This window comes from Diadema antillarum, unplaced genomic scaffold (genome assembly GCF_040938485.1).
Source record: "Diadema antillarum isolate AM-2024a unplaced genomic scaffold, OU_Dant_1.0 seq00000821_RagTag, whole genome shotgun sequence".
Taxonomy (NCBI): Eukaryota; Metazoa; Echinodermata; class Echinoidea; order Diadematoida; family Diadematidae; genus Diadema; species Diadema antillarum.
In genome coordinates, this window is record NW_027271698.1 from 756,968 (window position 1) to 779,714 (window position 22,747).

Genomic DNA, 22,747 nt, shown 5'->3' on the forward strand with positions numbered 1-22,747 from the left:
ATTTTCAATTTTATTTTATTTTTTTACTTTTTAGAGAAATATTCATGGTGCATTCTGAAAAATGTCTCCATAAAAAGCTAAGATGGTGTGAAATACCATTAAAATGTTCATAATATATAAAAACCATATAAATAGACAGCAAAACAGACAAAATTGTATCAAAATCGAAATGATACATTTACTTTGGCGCAATACACTATGTCAGCTTTGATGGCCTGCAATTTTGAATTTTTTGAGTGATTGATCCAAATTTTGTTTTAAACTTTATATAGCAAGGTTAGTGTTTCAAGCTTCTACCTCTATTTGAAAGATATTTTTTGCTTCATCTCATCTGCTTCAGAACAATCTACTTTGAAATAATAGCAATCAGCGTCACCTGAGCTACCACTTGGTATGAAAAGTTAGTTTGCAGGCACAAACCCATGTTTGTCAAAAAAAAGTCTGCGTTTGCCAAGACTACTACACGCACCACTGGCACTGCTACAAGCGCCAGTGCCAGTGGTGCATGTAGTAGTCTTGGCGCGCGCAGGCTTTTTTTACGACCAACAAGGTCTTGTCACAACTAAAGTGGCCATTTTTACATAATGAGTTTTCAAGTTTGAGACATTATAACTCCTGAATCGAAAATGGTACTGACCCCTAATTTTCTCCAAATATTAATTATATGTCAAACAAAATTCTTTAAACGTTTCAAGATAATCCTTCAGTTTTTCTGTGATTTATGCTGAATCAAGCATTTTCACGATTTTCCCTTTTTCAGAAAAATATCAAAAAATGAGTGTTTTTTCCTTAAAATCTCAATCAAATTATCACAATAACCCACAAAAATGGTATCAACCTGTAGAAAATTTTATTTTCTTTCATATGACATCAAATTTGTTGAAGTCTGATGTTTCAATAAAATTCTATCTTTCAAATAACAAATTCAATAAATATGGCGGCCATCTTGGACGCCATCTTGGATTTGGAGGCTTTCGCAACAAATTTTTTGAGGTAGACCAGTGGAATGTTGTTTGTTACAATAAAAACTTGAAAATAAGCATGGTCTACTTAGTTTGTAGAGAGAGTGCAACTCACTCGTTAAGTAAGCGACTTTTTGGGGTTTGGCCCTCCGGTTAGTGTGTGGATATGTACATTACACATGAGTGTGGTTGTATCCAGTAACTCGGGCCATGGCTACAACCACACTCATGTGGCTGGATGGTAAAGACACACGCGGGTGGTTGTATATACTGCCAACTTATAACCCAGGTTGCTTACAGTATACGTAGCAGACAGACACAGCACAGCTAAGCTAGCTCAGTGTTGTCAAGTCAGTCCGGGAAACGTGCTCAGCTCATAGTCATGAGGCCTGAGCTGAGGCCTGCGCCTGCTACCCTGTACGAGCACTCCTCGCGTGGCCTCCGGAGAGTCTCATGACGCCCCCGGGGAGAGAGACTCATGAAGCTCCCTGTTCACTTTTTGTTCATCTCACATCTTACATATAAATTGTCGCAACTTGCATGGTGAATTTTTGTTACACACTGTGACACATGTCCACTATCCATGATGAAAAGAAGAAAAAATTCTGTCTGTTTTCTTTTTACAACATAATGGTTTGTTAGAGATGGTGTAATAGAGTTTTAATCAACCGATGCACAGCGACCCATCTGACCCATCGGCATCGAAACACGGGCGCCTGCGGGTTCGCTCAGTGCAAGGCTGCCGCACCTAGCGGCCTGATCCGACTATATATTTTTGATGCTTTTTTCTGCGACTCTCACCTCTCCGTGCACGAATCAGCCTCGTGAAGCTGAACTCCTGAAGTCTGACATCTTAAAAATAAAATCAGTACTAACCTGATCTTGTGCATCTATTCCAAATTACTATTCCACGCTGATGATAGAGTAGGTGGGTACTCTTACTGCGACCAGCCCCATACAACATTGTACGCATAGCGTAATGGGGCTGCGGACTGTAGCATTCAGGATCGTGACTAGGTAGTAAATCGCGCCCAAATATCAACTTTAAATCAAAAAATTTATTCAATTTGAAGACTTACCTGTGAAGTGGAAGTATTGACAACAGGGTTCTGTCAATAGTCCTTTTCTGTTCCAATTGATGACTTAATGTGACTCGGTCGAGAGAAAGCTGGGAAAGCTACACTGAACTGACAGCCAGCGCATGCGCACACAGACATCTTATCCAGTCAATGGATTAGAAATTTGTGCGCATGCGCTGGCCGTCAATTCAGTGTGGCTCTCTCAGGTTTCTCTCGACCGAGTCACATTAAGTCATCGATTCGAACAGAAAGGGACTATTGACAGAACCAAATGTTGCACGAACCCTGTTGTCAATACTTCAACTTCACTGGTAAGTCTTCAAATTGAATAAATTTTTCGATTTAAAGTCGATATTTGGGCGCGATATTACCTAGTCACGATCCTGAATGCTACAGTCCGCAGCCCCAGAAGGCCTCATGAGGCCTCCCGGGGGGCCTCTCCCAAGAAGCCCTCCATTCACTTTTTATTCATCTCACATCTGACGTATAAATTGTCGCAACTTTGGAATAGTAGTGAAAAGTTATCAGACTTCAGCTTCACGAGGCTGATTCATGCGCGGAGAGGTGAGAGACGCAGAAAAAATTTAGTCGGATCAGGCCGCTAGGTGCAGCAGACTTGCATTGTGCAAACACGCTGGCGCCCGTGTTTTGATGGGTCGTCGCTCTGCATCGGTTGATTAAAACTCAATAAAAAAAAAAAAACAGAATTTTTTTCCTTTTCATCATGGATAGTGGACATGTGTGTGTAACAAAAAATCACCGTGTGAAGTTGCGGCAATTTATACGTCAGATGTGAGATGAATAAAAAGTGAATGGTGGACTTCTTGAGGCCCCCCCCCCCCCTGGGGCCTCATGAGGTGGGGCAGTCCTTGTGAGCAGGATTCCCGGACTGATGTAGTCTTCACCTTGCACATCGGGTATTAGGATTAACGGTTAGAGTTTACTCAGTTTAGGATTAGGGTGAGGGTTAGGGTTAGAGTTAGGGTAACATTGATATTACCCAAGGACACTGAGATCAATGTTACCCTAACTCTAATCCTAACCCTAACCCTAATCCTAAACAGGTGCAAGGTGGGGACTATATCACGATTATGCCTACTTTCTTCGTCAATCCAGCCGACGGCTAACCTTTGGGCGCTTTTTCTTGAATGATCCCGCGATGCGACGTCACATCACATCACGCATCTAGCACATACAGACAGCGCACATACAAGCTGTGAGATTTTCAGAGCGAGCTTGTATGCAATTGTGCAGGCACCTGAGGATACTCTATATCCTCTGGTGTGTGTGCAAGCTCACTCTGAAAATCTCACAGCTTGCGCGCTGTCTGTATGTGCTGGATGCATGATGTGATGTGATGTCGCTTCGCGGGGTTCCAGAAAAAGCGCCCAAAGGTTAGCGGACGGCGCAATTGATGAAGAAAGTGAACCCATCATACCTACAAAGTGATTAGTTTGCTAACAAACTGGAGTACCCACCTGCTCTATCAGTGTGGAATAGTAATTTGGCATATATGCACAAGATCAGGTTAGTACCAATACTGATTTTATTTTTCTCGTTACGAATTTTTGTAAAAAGATGTCAGACTTCAACTTCACAAGGCTGATCTGTGCGCGGAGAGGTGAGAGCCGCAGAAAAAAGCACCGAAAATATATAGTCGAATCATGCCGCTAGGTGCGGCAGCCTTGCATTGAGCGAACCCGCTGGCGCCTGTGTTTTGATGGGTCGCTTTGCATCGGTTGATTAAAACTCGATTGTTGTAAAAAAAAAACAGACAGAATTTTTTCTTCTTTTCATCATGGATAGTGGACAAAGTTGCGACAATTTATATGTCAGATGTGAGATGAATAAAAAGTGAACAGGGAGCTTCATGAGTCTCTCTCCCCGGGAGCGTCACGAGGCTCTCCGGAGGCCTCGTGAGGGGGAGGAGTGCTCGTACGGGGTAGCAGGCCTCATGAGCAGGTTTCCCAGACTGAAGTGCAGTGTAGTGCAGTGCCGGTGGTGACGATGTAATAGACATTTCGAGAGTCTAAGCTAACGTTAGTTGTTAACCTTCAACCGGGTTCAACCAGGGAGGTTTAACCTCCACTCAGGCTCCAGCGCCAAAATTTGACCTCGCGTAAAAGCATTGCATAGGTTTCTACATGTGTGTGTAGCCGGTGGTCGAATGTTGGATGGTGTTTAAAGGACAAGTCCCCCTTCATTTTTCTACATGAGGATTGAGTGAATGCAACAATATAAGATTAGGGCCTAAAGAGAACACATCAGTGAAAGTTTGGGGAAAATCCAACAATCTGTTCCAAAGTTATGAATTTTAAAAGTATCTGCACAGTCACTGCTGGATGAGAAGACTACTACAGTGTATGATGTCATATACATATATACAATGAATCTAGATTCTTAAAGGCACTCAATCGTGGCGAGTGGTTTGTGCGGCACATAGACGAACGCAACACGCTGCCTCCCCCATTCTGTATCAACTGTAGTGACCCCCGAATGAGAATAGCGCTGGCTCAATGGGTCAGCGAACAACACGCTAGGCTACAAGAGCTCTGTGCTACAAATCTCCTAACCCAAAATGGCTGTCCGAGTGAGCCACGAGAGCTTCCGAATGGACACACACTCTCAGTGCGCATGCGCATGAAGAGAGGCCAAAAGAGCCACACGTCTTCTGGCCTCTCTTCTCCAATCACGGCAGCTCGTGGTGACAATGTTTGTGTATGATGTGTACACACACACACGCACACACACACACACACGTGTCTCAGTGGCAGCATTGTCCCACACGTTTATAGATATAGCACCGAGTCTGGCATTACGCAAGTGCATGCACAAACTTCGGTCTTTCAGAGTTTACGTACCATAAGGGATGACGATCGGCTGCCTTTAAGAAAATTAAAAGAGAATTTCATAAAACTTCACGTTTTGAATAAAGTGCACATTTCTTTGTCTTGTTACTGACGTTAAGGGTAATGTTATTCCCCCTCCCTTCTGAAAGAAAGAAGTCAAGTGTTCTTTTGTTATGCAAGAAAAGTGAAAATATGTTGAATTTTCTTTATTCTTTTTAGATATATCGTACACATGTGACATCACAAACTATAGACTCTAGTAGTCTTCTCATCCAGCCTTGATTTGGTTGAGCAAAAACTTCAAAATTCATAACTTTTGAACGGATTGTCCGATTTTCCTCAAACTCTCACTGATGTGTTAGTACTAATATTGCTGCATTCACTCAACCCACATGTCTATGAAGGTGAACTTATCCTTTGATAATTATGGTCGAAACTTGAATTATGGACAGCTTGCTTAACCTTTCAGCAAATGATGTTTTTTGACCAACATTCTATACCTTGCATGTTCTTTTTTCTTCATTCTTTTTTGCTCTAGACGGATGGCGCAATGAGTGAACTAAAGTCATATCTCTACAGTTTCCTCGGCAAGAGGGCGCTTGTACCAAACTACGAGATCAGAAACTCTGGTCCAAAGCACCGCCAGCGTTTCTTGTGTGAGGTAAACTCAATTCTATATTATTTGATGGAACTTTATTAAGCTATTCAGCAGGATGAAGATTTTTATTAACTTTTGCTCTGTAGAACTCTACTGTGCCCTGATTGATGTTCAAATTGTCTTTCAGATTGTAGAGGAGGGGGGCTCTTCTTATGAAAATAGAAACTAAGATCCAATTAAGAAGTGTACAATACAGCTGTATATATTTTGACTATGCATGATGAAATCACTTCCATTTTTGTTCAGTTTGATTAAGCTGCTTAGATGCATCTTTGAACTTTCCAAAATGTTCAAAGTTTGTATGAAATTTCTCTTGTACATGTAGACCATGTCTGCACTCTTGTAAAGTCTCTCTCACTCCCTGACAAATAACTGTTCAGGTTCGTGTACCGACATATTCCTATGTTGGAGCGGGCAACTCCACCAACAAGAAAGATGCTCAGACAAATGCTGCCAAGGACTTCTTGATGTTCCTGGTTCGAAATGGTGAATTGCAGAGCAGTGATGTTCCAGCCCTGGAGGTACTGTATGTGGGATGCAAAATACAACGTGTGCATGTGTGTGTTTGTTTGTTTGTTTGTTTCTCTGTCTGGCTTTGTTATTTCATTTGCGTGTGTGTTTGTTTGTGTTTAAAGGGGCAAACAGACTATTGGTACTGTACATATTATTGAAGTTCTCATTCACGTACATGTACATGCAACAGATGGTGCAAAGTGATGCATTGCAAGGCATAGACATTTAATCAGAAATGTAGACAGTAGACCTATAGATATTATGTAAGCATTACAACAAAGAATTTTGATATGAATGTTTTTAAAGAATGAAACAACAGCATGAAGGCTATATGTGTAGGTTCAGTAAATGACTGAGATTATTCAGAGAAGCAAAAATGTATTTTAAAAGATTTTTTTTCCAAATGATACCCTCTGTACTTTGAGATTGCAAACTGCTGATATGTGATTGTAACAAACATGTCAGAAAACATGGAAACCAGTGTGATTCATACCTGTCATCTATTGCCTTCCAAGCAGTAGAATTCCACTGGTATTGTTTTTCTGACAGGTCTGCTAAAGTTATTCATGAGCAGTTTGTGATTGTAAAATACAGAGTCTATCGTTTGAAAGAAAAAGTAGAAGTAAAGAATAAAATGTCTGTTAGTGTTATAGCACATCTGTAGATAAAGTTTTTTATATTCTTTAGCAAAAAAAGTTGGTCTGTTAATGATGTATAAGTACATGTGCATGTTGTGATTAATTGGCTTTAAAGGCAGAAACTGTTTTTGTCGTACACTGTAGGTGCACTTAGTTTGGATAGCTTTTGTCAAGGCTAGCAAAAGGGATAATAAGTTTTCAATAAAGTGAGGACTGTGTGGATTGTCTTTAGTCACAATCAGCACAATTAACTTACACCCAATGGGCTATGAAAAGATTATAATTGTTTGTGACATCACTTGTATCACCTGACTGCCATCCATATTTGACACAGATTGGGAGGATCTGTGAATTATTTTGTCTATAATCTTAAAAAAAGTAATTTTGAAATAATTTCTCCATCTTCCGCCAAGGCTCCTGTTGCGTCTCCCAGTGAAGGACCCGCTGCCCTGCCTGGCGGCATGGCAGCCCCTCACATGTCTCTGGCCATGGGACAGGGTGAGATGGGGGGAGGTGGACCAGGAGGGCCAGACGGCAGAGGTTTGTTGAAGCCAAGATGGTACAGTGCACTGACCATTTGTTGTACGATAATGTAGTCACTGTTTATAGTGCCTGTACACTTTGCCATATGTTGACAAGCTACTTTATTGGTGTTCAGTTTACCCTCTTCCCTCCACTCCATACCTGTCTTTGATGCGAGTCATACAGACCCATTCAGGGGAAAGAATACAGTGGTCTGATATGGAAGCCATTAAGAAGTGACAAGGGTTAAAAAAATTATGTGATCCCTCTATTCAGTGATAGTTTGTTTCAGGATACTTGTGCTTAGTGGTGAAGAACGCATTGTAAGAGGTAACCCTCAAATAAAGCAATTTGTTTCCTGCAGCATTTCCCATCTGCTACTTAACTCTACATATGGTGAAGTTGTAGGAATATGACTTAGCTCAAGTATGCAATGATATATTAAACAGGGATGCCAGTTTTCCGGCAATAGCCGGAATTCCGGCTTTTTAGCTCACCTGAGCCAAAGGCTCAAGTGAGCTATTGCGATCGCCCTTCGTCCGGCGTCCGTCGTGCGTCGTGCGTCGTGCGTCGTGCGTCGTCCGTCGTCCGTCGTCCGTCGTCCGTCGTCCGTCGTCCGTCGTGCGTCGTGCGTAAACTTTTTACATTTTCATCTTCTTCTTGAAAACCCCAAGACCGATTTTCATCAAACTTGGCAGGTAGCATCCCTAGGGGGTTAGGAACTCAATTTGTTAAAATGGGCACCATGACCCACCCAGGAGGCCCCCAGGGGGGCCCAAACCCCCCAAAATTAAGGAATCTTTAAAAATCTTCTTCTCTAGAACCAGAAGTGATGGAGCTAAGTTAATACTATGAGTTAGTTCATTGATGACTGTAGTTTCAAGTTTGTTCATGGCAGAATCAGGGATGCCCCCCTTGGGACCCAGGGGAGGGGGGTGGGGAGGGGTTCTAATGGGGCCTAAATTGTACATTTTCATCTTCTTCTTGAGAACCCCATGACCCATTTTCACCAAACTTGGCAGGTAGCATCCCTAAGGGGTTAGGAACTCAATTTGTTAAAATGGGCACCATGCCCCACCCAGGGGGCCCCCAGGGGACCCCCAGGGGGCCCAAATCCCCCAAAATTAAGGAATCTTTAAAAATCTTCTTCTCTAGAACCAGAAGTGATGGAGCTAAGTTAATACTATGAGTTAGTACATTGATGACTGCAGTTTCAAGTTTGTTCATGGCAGAATCAGGGGTGCCCCCCCCCCCCTTGGGACCCAGGGGAGGGAGGTGAGGAGGGGTCCTAATGGGGCCTAAATTGTACATTTTTGTCTTCTTTTTTAGAACCCCATGACCCATTTTCACCAAACTTGGCAGGTAGCATCCCTAAGGGGTTAGAATCTCAATTTGTTAAAATGGGCACCATGTCCCACCCAGGGGGCCCCCAGGGGGGCCCAAACCCCCCAAATGAAGGAATCGTTGAAAATTTTCTCTAGAATCAGAAGTTATACAGCTAAGATAATACTATGAGTGAGTACATTAATGACTGTAGTTTCGAGTTTGTTCATAGGAGATCCAGGGGTGCCCCTCTTGGGGGCAGGGGTGGGGGGGGGGGGGGGGTTGGTTAGGAAGGTCCAAATGGGGGCCTGAATCGTACATTGTCATCTTCTTCCTGAAAACCTCATGATAGATTTTCGTCAAACTTGGCAGGTAGCATCCTTAGGGGGTCACGATCTCAATTTATCAAAATGGGCACCATGCCCCACCCAGAGGGCCCCAGGGGGCCCCCAATTCCCCAAATTAAGGAATCTTTAAAAATTTGGGCCCTTATTGTACATTTTCATCTTCTACTTCAGAATGCCTGGTCAAATTTTGGTAGAGCTGTGAATAATTTAGATTAGTGACTGCGTGAAAGGTGAACTTGCGATACTCAGGTGAGCGCTAGACCCGCGGGTCTCTTGTTCATATTTTGGTGTCCAATTTCTGGCTTCGTGATATTATTTCCGTCTGTGTGGGAAAGCCGGAAAACACGAGAAAGAAACAAAGAAAGAAAGAAAGAAAAGCGAAAAAATATGATCATCTAAACTTACGGGACATTCACTTTCACGATTTCCGTAGTATGTTTCGCATATACTTGGGCATGAGAATATTACAAAACGACTGTCATGCAAAACTAGCGCGATGTTGCTGCTGCTAGCTGGGACATGCAACACGTGCGATGATAGCGATCGAACAGTGTGTGGTGTTTCTATGCGATGTACTATGTGCGGTCGCGGTGCATGAATCATACTGCGCTCTCGCTATAGCTACAGCGCTGAGACGGTGTGGTGAGTCGATTGAGTCAGCTGAACGAAGCAAAACTACGGATTTTACGGCACTAGGACTTCTTTATTTTTGCTACAAATTCCTTTTTTTTTTCTAGAATACGACCACATTGTTGTCTGGAAAGCGTTATACCAGCACGTGCGATCGCGATCGAACAACGTGTGGTGTTTCTAGGCGATGTACTAGATCTATATGTGCGGTGCATGGATCATGCTGCGCTCTCGCTATAGCTACAGCGCTGAGAGAGTATGGTGAGTCGATCGAGTCAGCTGAACGACGCAAAACTACGGAGTTTACAGCACTAGGACTTCTTTATTTTTGCTACAAATTCATTTCTCTGGATTAGATTTGAGGGAAGAAGAGCCCTCAGAAATGCTCAGATTGCACCAGAGAGCATCTAAGAACCCCAGAGCTTCCAGGGCCCTTGAGCGGGCCCTGGACCCCGGCCGAAGGGACTTCGCGCTTCGCGCTCGTGATGTGCACATCAATTTCGTTCACAAAAAAAATTTCCGGCCCAAGAGCAATTTGCCACTGGCATCCCTGATTAAAGCAACATTTAGCCCTATTGCCATTCTGAATTAGCTCTTTTGATTATTTTCTCTCTCTTTTTTGGATGAATGCTGTGTTTCCTTACCATATGAAAAACATTTGCTCATAACTTGTCAAGTGCAGTAGAGAGCTTCCGCATAGCCAATAACCTACAGGAAATCAGAATTAGTGTTTATTTCTGTGTTATACTAGAGTATGCTGTTAGCTTGATAGTAATGATATGGATGGGGCATGAGTTGCATCACTTTCACTTGCACATAAAATGAATAAATCACTTTATGAGTACAAATGATGGAATATTCAGTCATGAATGAAAATCGTGAGCCAGGAGAGCAACAATTTCCCAATGTTTATTCTAAATGGTACATATGATGAGTCTTCATATCTTTTTAGACTTAATCTATGTAATTCACGAGACATTTTGAGCAAAGGAAAAAAGTGCAGTCAAACACGATTTCTCAAATCATTGGGAAGTGATAGGGATTTTCTTCTGAGGAATACTGTGCGTGGTAACACGGCTCTTGTGTGTCTTTGTGTGCAACAGACAGCTATGATGGTGGCATGCCCTCCTACCAGAGAGGCTTCTACGACAGACAAGGGGACAAGCGCAAGCTAGAGGAGGTATGGCATACCACTCAGAATTTGACCGCATAGGATGTAATACTGTACCTGCATAAATTGTAATGTACTAACTAGTGAGCTAATCTCTGAGACATTGATATTCTTAAAGCATTTGATGATTTGGCTGTGTGCTCCATCATTGAAAAAAGATTAAAAAAAAGAAAGATTTTGTCATGATGTGAAATTATATTATTACCCTATGAAGGAACAGGGTTGTTATCTGGATGTGTTTATAGTGGGTCCAATATTATATTGTGTGATGACTGCATTCCTAGTTTTGTTCCTTGTCTGTCTTTCCGAACGTCTTGTTAGGTTGAAAATTGAAATTTCTATCAAATTTCATTCTTTTTAAGATCACTACTGAAGGCAGAGAAGAACTTGTTGGCACTGGGATCAACATCATCTTTAAGCTTTTGTGGTCATGTGTAGAGCATGCAGTTGTAATGTCAGCCACAGAAAATAGAAAAGCTGGAAATAGGTAAAAAACAAATTATGTGTACTTGCAAAGGAGAAGGGCTATATATGTATCCACATGATTTGTTAATGCAGTCCTTATTCCTAACCAACAATTTTCCAATCTCCTAGATTATGGACCTAATGATAAGCAAGTCAAAATTTTGGGGGAGTATGGACTTGTCATTAGTTTAATTGAAAGCCCTCCATGAGTGTATATATGCTGACATTCATTTATAATTCAAGTAGATGTGAATCAAGGAATACCATGAAGTTTGTTACGCCCTTTATTACCTTTTGATATGTACCTTTAAAGGCTGAAGGGGCCGACATGAATGCTGGTATCCATGGCAACTGGACCATCAGCAATGCCAAGTCACGCCTCCACCAGTTCCTGCAGACCAATAAGATTCAGGCGGACTATAAGTATACTCCGGTTGGTCAGGATCACAACAGGTATGATACAGGAAATCACCCAGCAGTGCTTGCAAATAAACTACTTCTTGTCTTTAACAACTGCTAACAGCTGAAAGGCAGAAATATTTAATTGAGTAAACACTGAATGAACAAATGTCCAAACAGGGGTTTTGGATATTGTCTTTTTCATTAGAAAATTTTCAGAAGAGAGAGAAAGAGAGAGAAAAAAGAATGACGGTAGCCTTAGATCACAAAAGTTTTGGAACTTGTTTGAGGTACATGGCAATGTTTCCTTTCTTTGCATTCTCACAGGCAAATGTTTTACGCAATATCTGTGATCATAGATTTTAGCTTAGATTACATAATCTAAACAATGACATGTACAGTACTTGCTATTGATGTTGACATGTGTAGACTTTGTTGCATGAATGGCAGCATATAAGCTTGAGTCTGTTTATTTGCTGTAGGTGCTGTAGCACTTTTCACTATGCAACATAATGTACAAAAGGAATGCTAATTTCAGATGCCACAGTAAAACTGTTCAAGATGCACTTTGTAATAACATTTTCTACGTGAGAACCAAAAATAACCACTCCAACACTGCCACCAGTCCTTGTATGCTTGTCATACGGAATGGTACACGAGAGGTTAATATCTGCTTGTGCAATCAGTAGTGTGTTTGCTTTTTATGTTTATTACTGCTTTATAATCATCCTGCTTTTAGAATTTGCTTGATGCTCTTATTGATTCTACTTGTAGAAGCATTTCCTGGATAGTAAGAAAAATCTGGGAATTCAAAAGTAAAGATGGGGTCGCTGTTAATTCACTGTTGTTGAAAAGATATCGTTGCCAAGTTGTTTAGTCATTTATTGAGTGTCTGTGCAAGTGTCTCACTTTGAATGCTGATTGTACCAACTCATGACTGCACCATTGTAATAACGATGATATGAATTGTCTTCGCAGGTGTTTGAGCTGTACAACGAGTAAAAACAAAGTAGTCCTTCACGTATTAACAGACCACTGTCATTGACAGAATCTAGTCAAATTTATCATCCTGAGAGTAGCTTAGTCATTTCATCCAAAGCATCCACTAGCTGTTGACTAGGGAACAGCAAAACAACAATTAACATAGAATTTTATAGTGCCAGAATAATGGGAAAAAGGGAAAAGCAAAGTGGAGTGAAGATATGTCATGTGATACTCACCATTTGATCAGGTGATATGATCCTGATCACATGGTCTGTTATCACATGACATCTCTTGTCCTGAGCAAGTGTTGTCATGTGTGTGTTGGTTTTTTCCCTGATCTCCTGACCATGGTTACTTATCTTACTTTAGCTAAAACTTAACTGCAATTTCTTTTCAATCAACTACAAATCTTGTAGGTAAATTAAAATCTGTTAATGTTATTTTGAAAATATGGACCAAAAGGACTGAAGAAATGTGCTTGAAATTATGCTATGATTTGGAGATCAGAGGAAAAAGAAACTGTGGGAATGAAGAGCCCTATGCCAGAGGAAAAGCGACAAGCAATATGCAGTGAAGAAGTGTCATGTGCTACTCACCATGTAATCAGGTGACGTAACCTGGATCACATGGTTTGTAATCACATGACCCTTCTTATGACTCCTTGACCTCTCAGACAAATTTAAGAGCCTGAGCACTATTCTGATCACTTGGCCCAAGTCTAAATATTAGAACTGAATGATAAGTCACTTAAAGTGTCAACTGTGCATAGATGAAATATGTATGTGCAAATACTTTGGACATTTTGTGTCTACTTCAAAGAGAATTCAGGCAGCTTTAGTCAAGGCTACAAGTTGCCACAAAAACAAGCATTACCTGACAATGTTAGACTTTTGCCAAGAGGTTAGAATCAGTCATTAAATCAGTCTGGAGTTGTGTGTTTAACTTGCAGCTATTCAGTACTTTGAATATAAAATCAACTCCCGTCATAGCCAATTGGATTGGTTGACGTCACTAAGTGCTTCGTACATTACTCAGATTTAAAGGAAGATTTCTTGTACAAAGAATTTCAACTGGACATGCTTGGTGTAAGGTCAAGTTTGTTCATGTTGCACCATGTTGATTGAAAAAAAAAAGAAGAGAAGAATATGAACTTTGGTGTCTTAATCCAAAACACAAAGACATTCATGGGTTCACAGGGCAGCCATGCATGTGTGAGTTGCAGTGGCCCAATGCAGAGTATCACCTTATTTGGAATGATGGATTGCTATTTACATAGGACAAATGGCAGCTTAACTTCACTATTAAAACCTGATCTATATTTCCTTTCTAGCAAGACTTAGTTGTTGCTTGAAGAACAGAACTCAAACTACACTCAAGCAGGTACAAGTGTGTGTATCTCCTTCCAGCTTGATTACATCTTTGCTCATGAACTCTGACAAGTGGAGTTGTCTGAAGTTCAGTTTTCACTCGTAAATGTGATAAAGTTATAGAAAGATTTATAGATGATGTTATAAATAGGTAATGCTCTTATTAATGATATGAAGGAAATTCATATTTCTATCTGAATCTGCCATCAAAAGAGCCTGTGATTGTAGCAATCCTGAACAATTTGTAAAACCGGTTGACTTCTGGAAGTAACTATATACCGAAAAGCAAAAACATACAGGTGATACACTGCATTACATGATAGTGCCACTTTAAAACTTTCTCATTGTCCAGCGTGGCTGCCCTCTGCACCCTGTGCAGTGGTTTAAAGGACCACACCATACGCTTGTGGCTTTTCCTGTGGTGGCTCTAAGAATGGGGTGGCGGGTGAGAGTACCATGGGGGGCCCCTCTGCTGATTTGTTTGGACCAGAATGGATGGCTTGACTGCTTTCTAGTTCACTGGAATTGGTTAGTATGATGTGATGTTCAGCTACAGTCGCATTTATTCCCCCCAGTAATGTCCCCCGATTACTGTATACGCCATATATTTTGCGAGTCTAAATTTTCGCGAATCGGGACTTCCCGACAATTTTGCGAGTGGTTAAATTCGCGATCATGGAGTCCTGTACTGAACGGAGAAATATATATACGCATACGTCACATTCATATCGTCATTAGAGTCAATATTTTTGCGTGTATTTAATTTTGCGAAAAGCAGCTGACTCGCAAAATTAGTGAAAATAAAAACCTCGCGAAATATTCGGCGTATACAGTGTAAAATAAAGGCCATGTTGCATAACACTATAGTAACTTCACAATATATGGTAACTGTGCAATTAATGGCAACCATCAGTGATCTCTAGGCTTTGATTGGCTATGTAATAGTGATGCTATGGTAGTTACCATTGGTATGCAGACTTACCATTAATTGTAAAGTTACCATAGTTTTATGCAATGGGCCAAGGTCTTGTCTCAATGCATCACTGCTCTTCATCCTTCATTATGCCCTCAAATACAAGTTTTAGTTTGCCTCAGTTAACCATATGAAGGGTTATTCAGTAGGATGTATTGTTGGGCAAGAATTTAAATGTTGCACGTCAGAAGGCACATCACAATAAATTTACTTGATTTGAATTTTAAAATTACAGACTTTCATGCCTTTGCTTAAAAAGATATGTGATATCATATGACTTGTTTCTGTGGTTTGAGCTCATCAGCAATTAAGATAGCACCAGTCATAGGCTTGCTCTCTGATTGGTCATGGTCTTTGCATAGATGGCACAGATGTTTTGTGCTGTGACAAATACTTGGTTTTTCATTTAAGTGAATTCCCCAAATTTTGATACTTTGTATGGTATATTGTATGTGTGAAAGTGTTTTTCATATGGATACATGTATGAGTCATACCAAGAGTATTTATATGCATGTTCATACAGTCCCTGGCAGATATAATACATGTACATGTACATGTTATGTGTATTTATGCCTATGTCAAAAAGAAAGAATTACATCTGTGATATAAATGTATGAACCTGAGAAAAGTATGGATAACTATACATGGACATATAGTCTGTGTGTCTGCAGACTCGAAACATGAAAATGTAAAAAAATTATATGTTAATGATTTTATCTCACCATTTTATTTTTGTATGCGATTTCGAGTCAGAAGTTGTATTGCTGCGTGTGAGTTTCAAGATAATGATTAAAATTATTGAGTATTTGCACTCAAAAGCAATTACAAGAATATCTACTCCACAGACCTCACATTTGAATCAACTCATTTTTCAGATCTTTCTACGCTGAGATGTCGATTCACATCAATTCCATTCGCCGCAGTAAGTAAAAAAAAGGGAAATAGCTTGTTTGGTTGATCAGTGTGAAACAATGCTCTTTGTACTGTACGTAGGAGCAAGAGTCAGAATGCAACCTTCGATATTTGAAACAAGTTATATAGTTAACTTTGATGAACCTGTTTCACAGCTCTTAGAAATTCAGTATTATTCTGTTACCAGGCCTCGAATTAACCGACGGCCACCGACGGCCATGGCCGTCGGTGCCCCTCTCGTTGGCCGCAATGCCTTTTTTTCCTTGATCAAAGTTACGGCCAAAAAAAAATGTGCCCTTTTTCTTGTGGCTGTGGTGCCCTTTTAGAATGAAAGTTATTATTCATGACGTATAATATGCCCTTTCTCAAAGTCTACACTTTAATAAGCTTGAACAACTTTCCTGATCTCAAATATCATACCTTCAGTTCACTCGCGTCCCAATATATCTGACTCAAACTCAAAGTATCTTTCCGAGATACGAGACGACGTGTAGAAATCTACGTACATGTACGCCCGACCGGCTTTTACCGTCCCGACTGCCTCCGCAGCGCAGCGGCACAGTTACTAGCTAGGCAGCGGCGGGCCGGAGCAAGTGGTCGCAAGCCATGCTAAAAAATGCCAGGCCTGTCAGACGGCTGCGAGCATCGCCATCTCTCTCGCTCTGCATTCATGCCCGCATGCTCAAAGCAAAATGGCGCCGGAAGTGCTCCAAAAAGTGAGCGCGGCGTACGCGTTGAGAACGTACTGTACTACCGAACCTACATCGTATTGCGTATGGCCTACTGCCTAACGTCGTCTGCTGCGGAGAGATCTTATGCGTGCGTGCGCTGCTGGAGTGTATCAGCACGGTCGATAGCATACAGCTCTATGGGGCATTCACATCACGTATAAACACCCAACATGCCCTTTCCAATGTGGCCTTGTTGCCCCTCTGACTGACCTAAGTGCCCTGGCCTCTTGGAAAAAGTGCCCTTTTCTAAATGGCCTTGCCCCTCCAAAATCCTATTTCGAGGCCTGTGTTACTATATTCATTGGTGTGCTGTGTCCTGTAGCTTACATTGTTTATAATCTCAGAAACATGTAGTATAAGTGTAATTCAAAATATATTTATGCGCTTAAGTATTCTAGACCATTTTTGCATTTATACAGTCATGTACATTCTGTATGAGGCATGCTTTCTGCGTATGCATATTGTCCAGAGAAGTTGAATATGGGTGGACAATCCTCATTTTGAATAACAAAGCGAAAAATGATAAATATGCTTTTTGCAATTTCCTCGTGTTTTGCTGTGATGATTGGAGTTTTCATCCATTTCTGTTCCTTACAATACAGTGGACTCCCATTATAACGAAGTCCTCGGGACTGGCAATTTTCTTTCATTATAACTGAACAAATAAACAATAAAATTACATAGTCTAGAGTGGATAATGTTGCAGCCTGAATTTTTACTTCGTTGTTACCGGACTTTGGTTATAACTGTTCTTTACAACAGGAGTGCAACGTATGTGTACATCTTGTTCTAGTTAGATGTCAAAATTTCAGCTGATGTGTGTACAATGTACATCTTGTGACAGTTAAATGACAAAATTTCAGCACTCACCGTTGCTGCATGTACCTCAGTCATGACAAGGTAGACATTTCTTCTTCTTTTCTTTTTTTTTTTTTTGGGGGGGGGGATGATACCTCCATTATTGATAGCAGTGGAGGACTGACCATTCCTTCACATTTGTCTTGTGTCAGCTATTCATGCGAGGGAGCAGGGATCCAACAAGAAGACAGCCTCCTTGTCTTGTGCCCTGTCTCTGGTTCGTCAGCTGTACCATCTCAAGCAGATTGAGGCTTTCAGCGGAGAGCGGAAAGCCAAGAAGGCTGACTCGGTGAGTTCTCTGACAATTAATCCACCACAGGTTTTGACAAAGCTTGTATTAAAAAAAAGAACTTCTTAATTAATGATTTAAGAGTACTCTTAACTTTCAGTAAGAGCCCTCCAAATGTCTGTAAAAATCTGCTGTGGGTATTTGAAACAGCATGTACAGGTAAGGATGCACATGCTTCTTATCAGATCTAGGTGGCTTCAAGTGCAAGAATTTGAGATCAAATTTGAGATCAAATAACAGACAAATTCCCTCTGTTTCTGATGCAGCATGCAGCATAGTCACAGGTTTATAGATCTTCAAAAATATTTCTGTGTCACATTGGTAATGGTTAAATGCTTGATTCAATCCCATCAAATCCATAGATCACAATAATTGAATCAGTATTAAGTCCCCCTAACCATCAGCCCAGCCCATGAACCATGTGCAGCAGGTATATTTTCCCATTACGCACCCTGTTCACCCCCATGTAATAATGCCTAAATGTGTACACATCTACACACCTACCACACACATGCACAGTTGTGAGATGATAAAATCATGAACTCTGTAGTACAAACACATGCATGTGCTGTTTGCAGCACACACTTTGAGGATGACCTGTGCTAAGACAGTGACCTGTTCAGTGTTAAGGATGGATCTTTTTATGGTCAGAGGTCAAAGTTTGAACTTCCAGTCTGAAATCTGAATCACGTTGACATCAAGCTGAGAAACACTGAATAAACAAAGTATGAAGGGCTTAGCTGAGCAACAGGTCTACTGCTTTCATTGTGCCATCACATACTGTGTTATACTTGTCAGTAAATGGCCATGCACACTTTTATCACAATCTAATTTTCAAATTGTTAATGACAAGGAGTACTCCAAGAATTGTATTGAATTGCAGCAAATGGTAGAATTATGTGTATTGAATGGATATGCTGAACTTCATACATGCTTCACCGAAGTTTGTCATCCAAAGGTTTAATGGTTGACCACAAATTGATCATATTTCTTGTTTCTTTCGTCACAGCTGGAGCCATATACTGTGTCCTTACTACGGGATGTTGAGGATCGCCTCTCTAACGTTCTCTTTGAGCTGAACCTCAATCAAGTCCCGCCTCCTTCAAATCCTGTAAGTTTGCCCATGGTGGAGCCTCGCTAGTTGATAGCGCATAGGATGTGATTCTACAAGCAGCAGAATACACCAATATAAGTTTTTCTCATGTATTTGCTTTGTCTATTTAAGATCATTTATGCCCAAAGTTCAGACATATGTAGACACCTACCCGAATTTGAACCCTGAAAGGAATACAATGATTGATGGACAAAAGCAGAAATGGACTTTGGTATGCCGGAAAGTGTGTTGCGAATCTGAACTTAAAAATCAGCCCATTATGATGGGATCTACTGATCATAACTATGTAAAGCCAGCTCAGCTGAGTAGGCCTATCCTTCTATGAGAACTAATTGTATGTTAATTGTTTGTTTGTTTTCTTTGCTTCATTTATTAATTTCATATACAAGTGTACGTGTATTAAAATCAAACCTGTGTATAGTGGCTACCCAAGGGTAAATGCATCTTAGGATGGCGTAAACAAACCATTTTTTAAACAAACTGAAATGACAGTACAGATAAGTGATAAGTGATGAGAAAGTTTACTGCTATGACAGGTTGGACCTGAATGAAAATAGTCATTCATCTTTGTGTGTGTGTGAGTGTATTTGTGCGTGTATGTTTCATCTAAAATGTGAATGAATTTTGAAGGACGTCAATAATAATTTATGATAATAATGATAAGCAGTCTATTGTATACTGTAAAAGTGGATATTTTTGCACGACTTATTTTTCGCGCATGCTTTTATTTTCACGCTAGCTTCTGGTTGCGCAAAATGCGCAAAAAATTTCCACATTTACAGTATTGCATTTCCAATCAAACTGATCTATGCGCTTTAACGTGGTAAAAATGTCTCAACAACCAAGTCAGAAAGAATGATTCTTGTCCACACTGAAAGGATGAAGTCATGTTGCTGAGCGCCGACACCAAGAACCAGCAATTTGACAACCCTGAGGGACCCAGGGGAAGCTCGGGTGTGTCCTGGTCTCCACCCATGAATAACTGGAATCCGTGGCTCAACTGTAACATCGACGAGGGTCCCCTAGCACATGTGAGTCCTCTTTCCACTTGTCTTCAACAACAGATCAGGCGAATGCCGTCAATGTATGGGAAGTGAGCAGCATTTGTATCCCAGTAAAGCTTAATTTCACATTCAAAATATTCCATATTATAATTAAATCATGATATTGCCAGTGTGGAGTGTCTGCTGATAAAACTGGAATCTGTAGCTCGACTGTAACATCAGTGAAGGTCCCCTAGTGCATGTGAGTCTTCTTCCCACTTGCCGTGGACAGTAGTTTGGTTTAATGTCATCAGTGCATAAATAGCCGTATTTGTAGGCCAAGAGAACTTCATTTTACGTTCAAGATTTTCCAGGCTGTAATGAAATCATGTTGCCAGTGTGGAGTGTCTGCTCATAAAATGAAGCATTTTCCAAAATAAAGGAATAGGTTTTATTCATTTGTGTAGGAGGAGTAGGTGTTATTCATTTGTGTAAGCTGTAATTCTAAGTATATGTAGAAAACTGCTGCTTGTCAATGTACATGTACATGTATATATCATACCTTGTCTCAACAAATGGGAGAGCCAATGGAAAAAGTGCAACTGATTGACAAATTGCCCTTCGGCAATGGAAGTAGCACATTCATTCGGTCTGTTGTCTGTTTGTGATTGCTGTGCTCAAGTACACTCATATCTTCACTCAATATGCATTACTTTGCTACGATCATCAATTTGCATCATTATAAGTAATGCAGTTGATTGTGATTGTTTAGCAATATACATTTTATATTCTGCAGGCTCTATTGACAATTTGACATTATAGTTTTCATAGATACCATAGCACTGCTCAAAGCCAGTGTGTACTCACTGTTGCCTGAATTCATGTTGGGATAACTTGCCACTGTAAATCTTCCCTCAGATGACCCTTGAGCAAGTCAGTGCAGAATTGCAGCAAGAGTATCGGGGAAAAGAAGCCATGTCAGAATTCAGAAAGGTAAGACGTTGGTTTCTTCTTATAGTCACAAGTGTCTTTGCTAGCAAATTCTTGGAACATGTTTCTTGCACAGCCATTCATCAAAGGATGTAAAGAATCTTGTTCTTCATTACCTTAGGTCCATAGTTAGTCATAAATGTGTTTCAAAAGTAAGGAAACTACATATTTTGCAATGTTAAGATCTGTGTTCTCCAATGGATTTATTTGTGTTTGAAAGATGCTGCATTTTGCAAGCAACATCTGGATGAATATCGCACATAATTTGCAAACCTTAGTTCCACCATGCAGCTGAGTGATGGACACATGTATTGGCTATTGATAAAATTTCATCAATTCATATATATTTGTGTGGGTGATATCAACTTTGATCATGAATACAATGCACTTTGAAAGACTGTGATTTTATACTTTCGTGGAGTACATATTTTGTCAACACAACCGCATTGCTATTTTACTATTTGTGTTTCTTTAGACTTGGAAGTGTTGCTTGTTATTTTCAGACTTCCAATAATGATAATGATGAGTTACGAACACATCAAATTTGATGGACATCTCTTTTTGTTTCAAACTAAAATCCTTGGATATAAGACGATATGTTAGATTAATTATGTTTTAAAAATGACCAATGAAACCATTCAGTAAGTACATGGAGAGATAACAATAATTTTCTAAAATGTTGCTGATATCCTGTTTTATAATGTAGATCCAGGAAGAGCGTCATCAGTTGCCCATTGTCCAGTCAGAGAGAGAGATTCTGGATGCCATTGACCATAACCCTGTGGTGGTCATCAGGGGTGCCACAGGGTGTGGTAAGACCACTCAGGTGCCCCAGTTCATCCTGGACAGTTTCGTCAGAGCAGGGCGGGGTGCAGAATGCAATCTGTGCATCACCCAGGTTAGAACGTGCAATACTGTTATCTGTCATATGATGTCTCTGGTATGCAATGTACATGTATGTTGTGATCATGAGATGGCCATAACAAGTACGATAGTAAGCTACAATGTCTTTACTGATGGTCAGCTGTTGTTGTTGTTTTTTTCAGTTGCAGCTCTTGTTAGTTTTAATGGTGACCCGCCACAACAAAAGGATCCGAAAGTCACTGACAGCTGAGCCAAGAAAGTCGAGTTTGAAGCCAGATCATCAAAATTGGTCAAAACCATCAAATTTCTGTTTTCGACAAAATTTTGTAGTCTGATGTTTCCTCTATCATCTGCTAAAATTTCGAAGATAAATCATTACAGGGAAGGCAAATGATTAACGCTTTTCTGAGCCTTGATTTTCCGACTTTTAACTGAACAAAAGCGTGTCCAAAGATTTTTATTTAGCGCCGCAGATAGACTCCGCCCCTAACAAACGAGGGAGTGATCTTATTGGTCAGTGTGATCTTATTGGTCAGTGTGTGACATCCTTGTTACTGATTGGTTGTGAATAGACCGCTGGCGTTAAGCTTGAATGAACATGGTGGAGGTTGCTAGGAGCATACCTTCTATTGTCAAGAGCTGAAAACTGCCTTACCTCCCCATAGTCATGATTGCATCAGAGGAAAACTTTGTGGGTGGTTTTCTCGAAATGCAGAATTCCCAGACCACTCGACATGCTCTCATAAAATCATCAATATCTCCGCAACCAGGTGTTTTTATGAGTCGTGTTATATACGAAATTCAAGCGGAAGAGTAGGGAAATGAGGCCATGTCATTTTTAGAAAATCGCCTTCCCCCTACTGTTGGATACTTTTTGTCTCGCCCACCGGAGGTGAAGGCGAGACTAAAGGGGGTATCTCACTGAGCGGCGAACGTTTGCGAATGTAGCGAATTTGGGAATTCGCCAGGGTTCGTAAACGGTTGCAAAAGGTTCGTTAACATTCGCAAGAAAGTTCGCAAACGGTTTTTATTGTCGCAAACAGTTTTTCTTGTCGCAAAGAAATTTTGAACATGTTCAAAATTTCTTTGCGAACCTTTGCGAATTTGTATTTTCGCTAACAGTTGC

At 40.7% G+C, this 22,747-nt stretch overlaps 1 protein-coding gene across 1 annotated transcript in view; it reads left to right on the forward strand.

Moving 5' to 3' along the window:
* LOC139739857 (ATP-dependent RNA helicase A protein-like) overlaps positions 1-22,747 on the forward strand; it is a 53,992-nt gene that overhangs the window by 12,063 nt on the left and 19,182 nt on the right. Inside the window, 11 exon segments of the mRNA XM_071650458.1 lie at positions 5,429-5,551; positions 5,929-6,069; positions 7,113-7,239; positions 10,625-10,701; positions 11,471-11,610; positions 15,756-15,802; positions 17,534-17,670; positions 18,680-18,781; positions 19,663-19,815; positions 20,686-20,760; positions 21,464-21,655. Coding sequence (XP_071506559.1) covers positions 5,441-5,551; positions 5,929-6,069; positions 7,113-7,239; positions 10,625-10,701; positions 11,471-11,610; positions 15,756-15,802; positions 17,534-17,670; positions 18,680-18,781; positions 19,663-19,815; positions 20,686-20,760; positions 21,464-21,655 — 1,302 coding nt within the window. The 5' untranslated portion in view covers positions 5,429-5,440.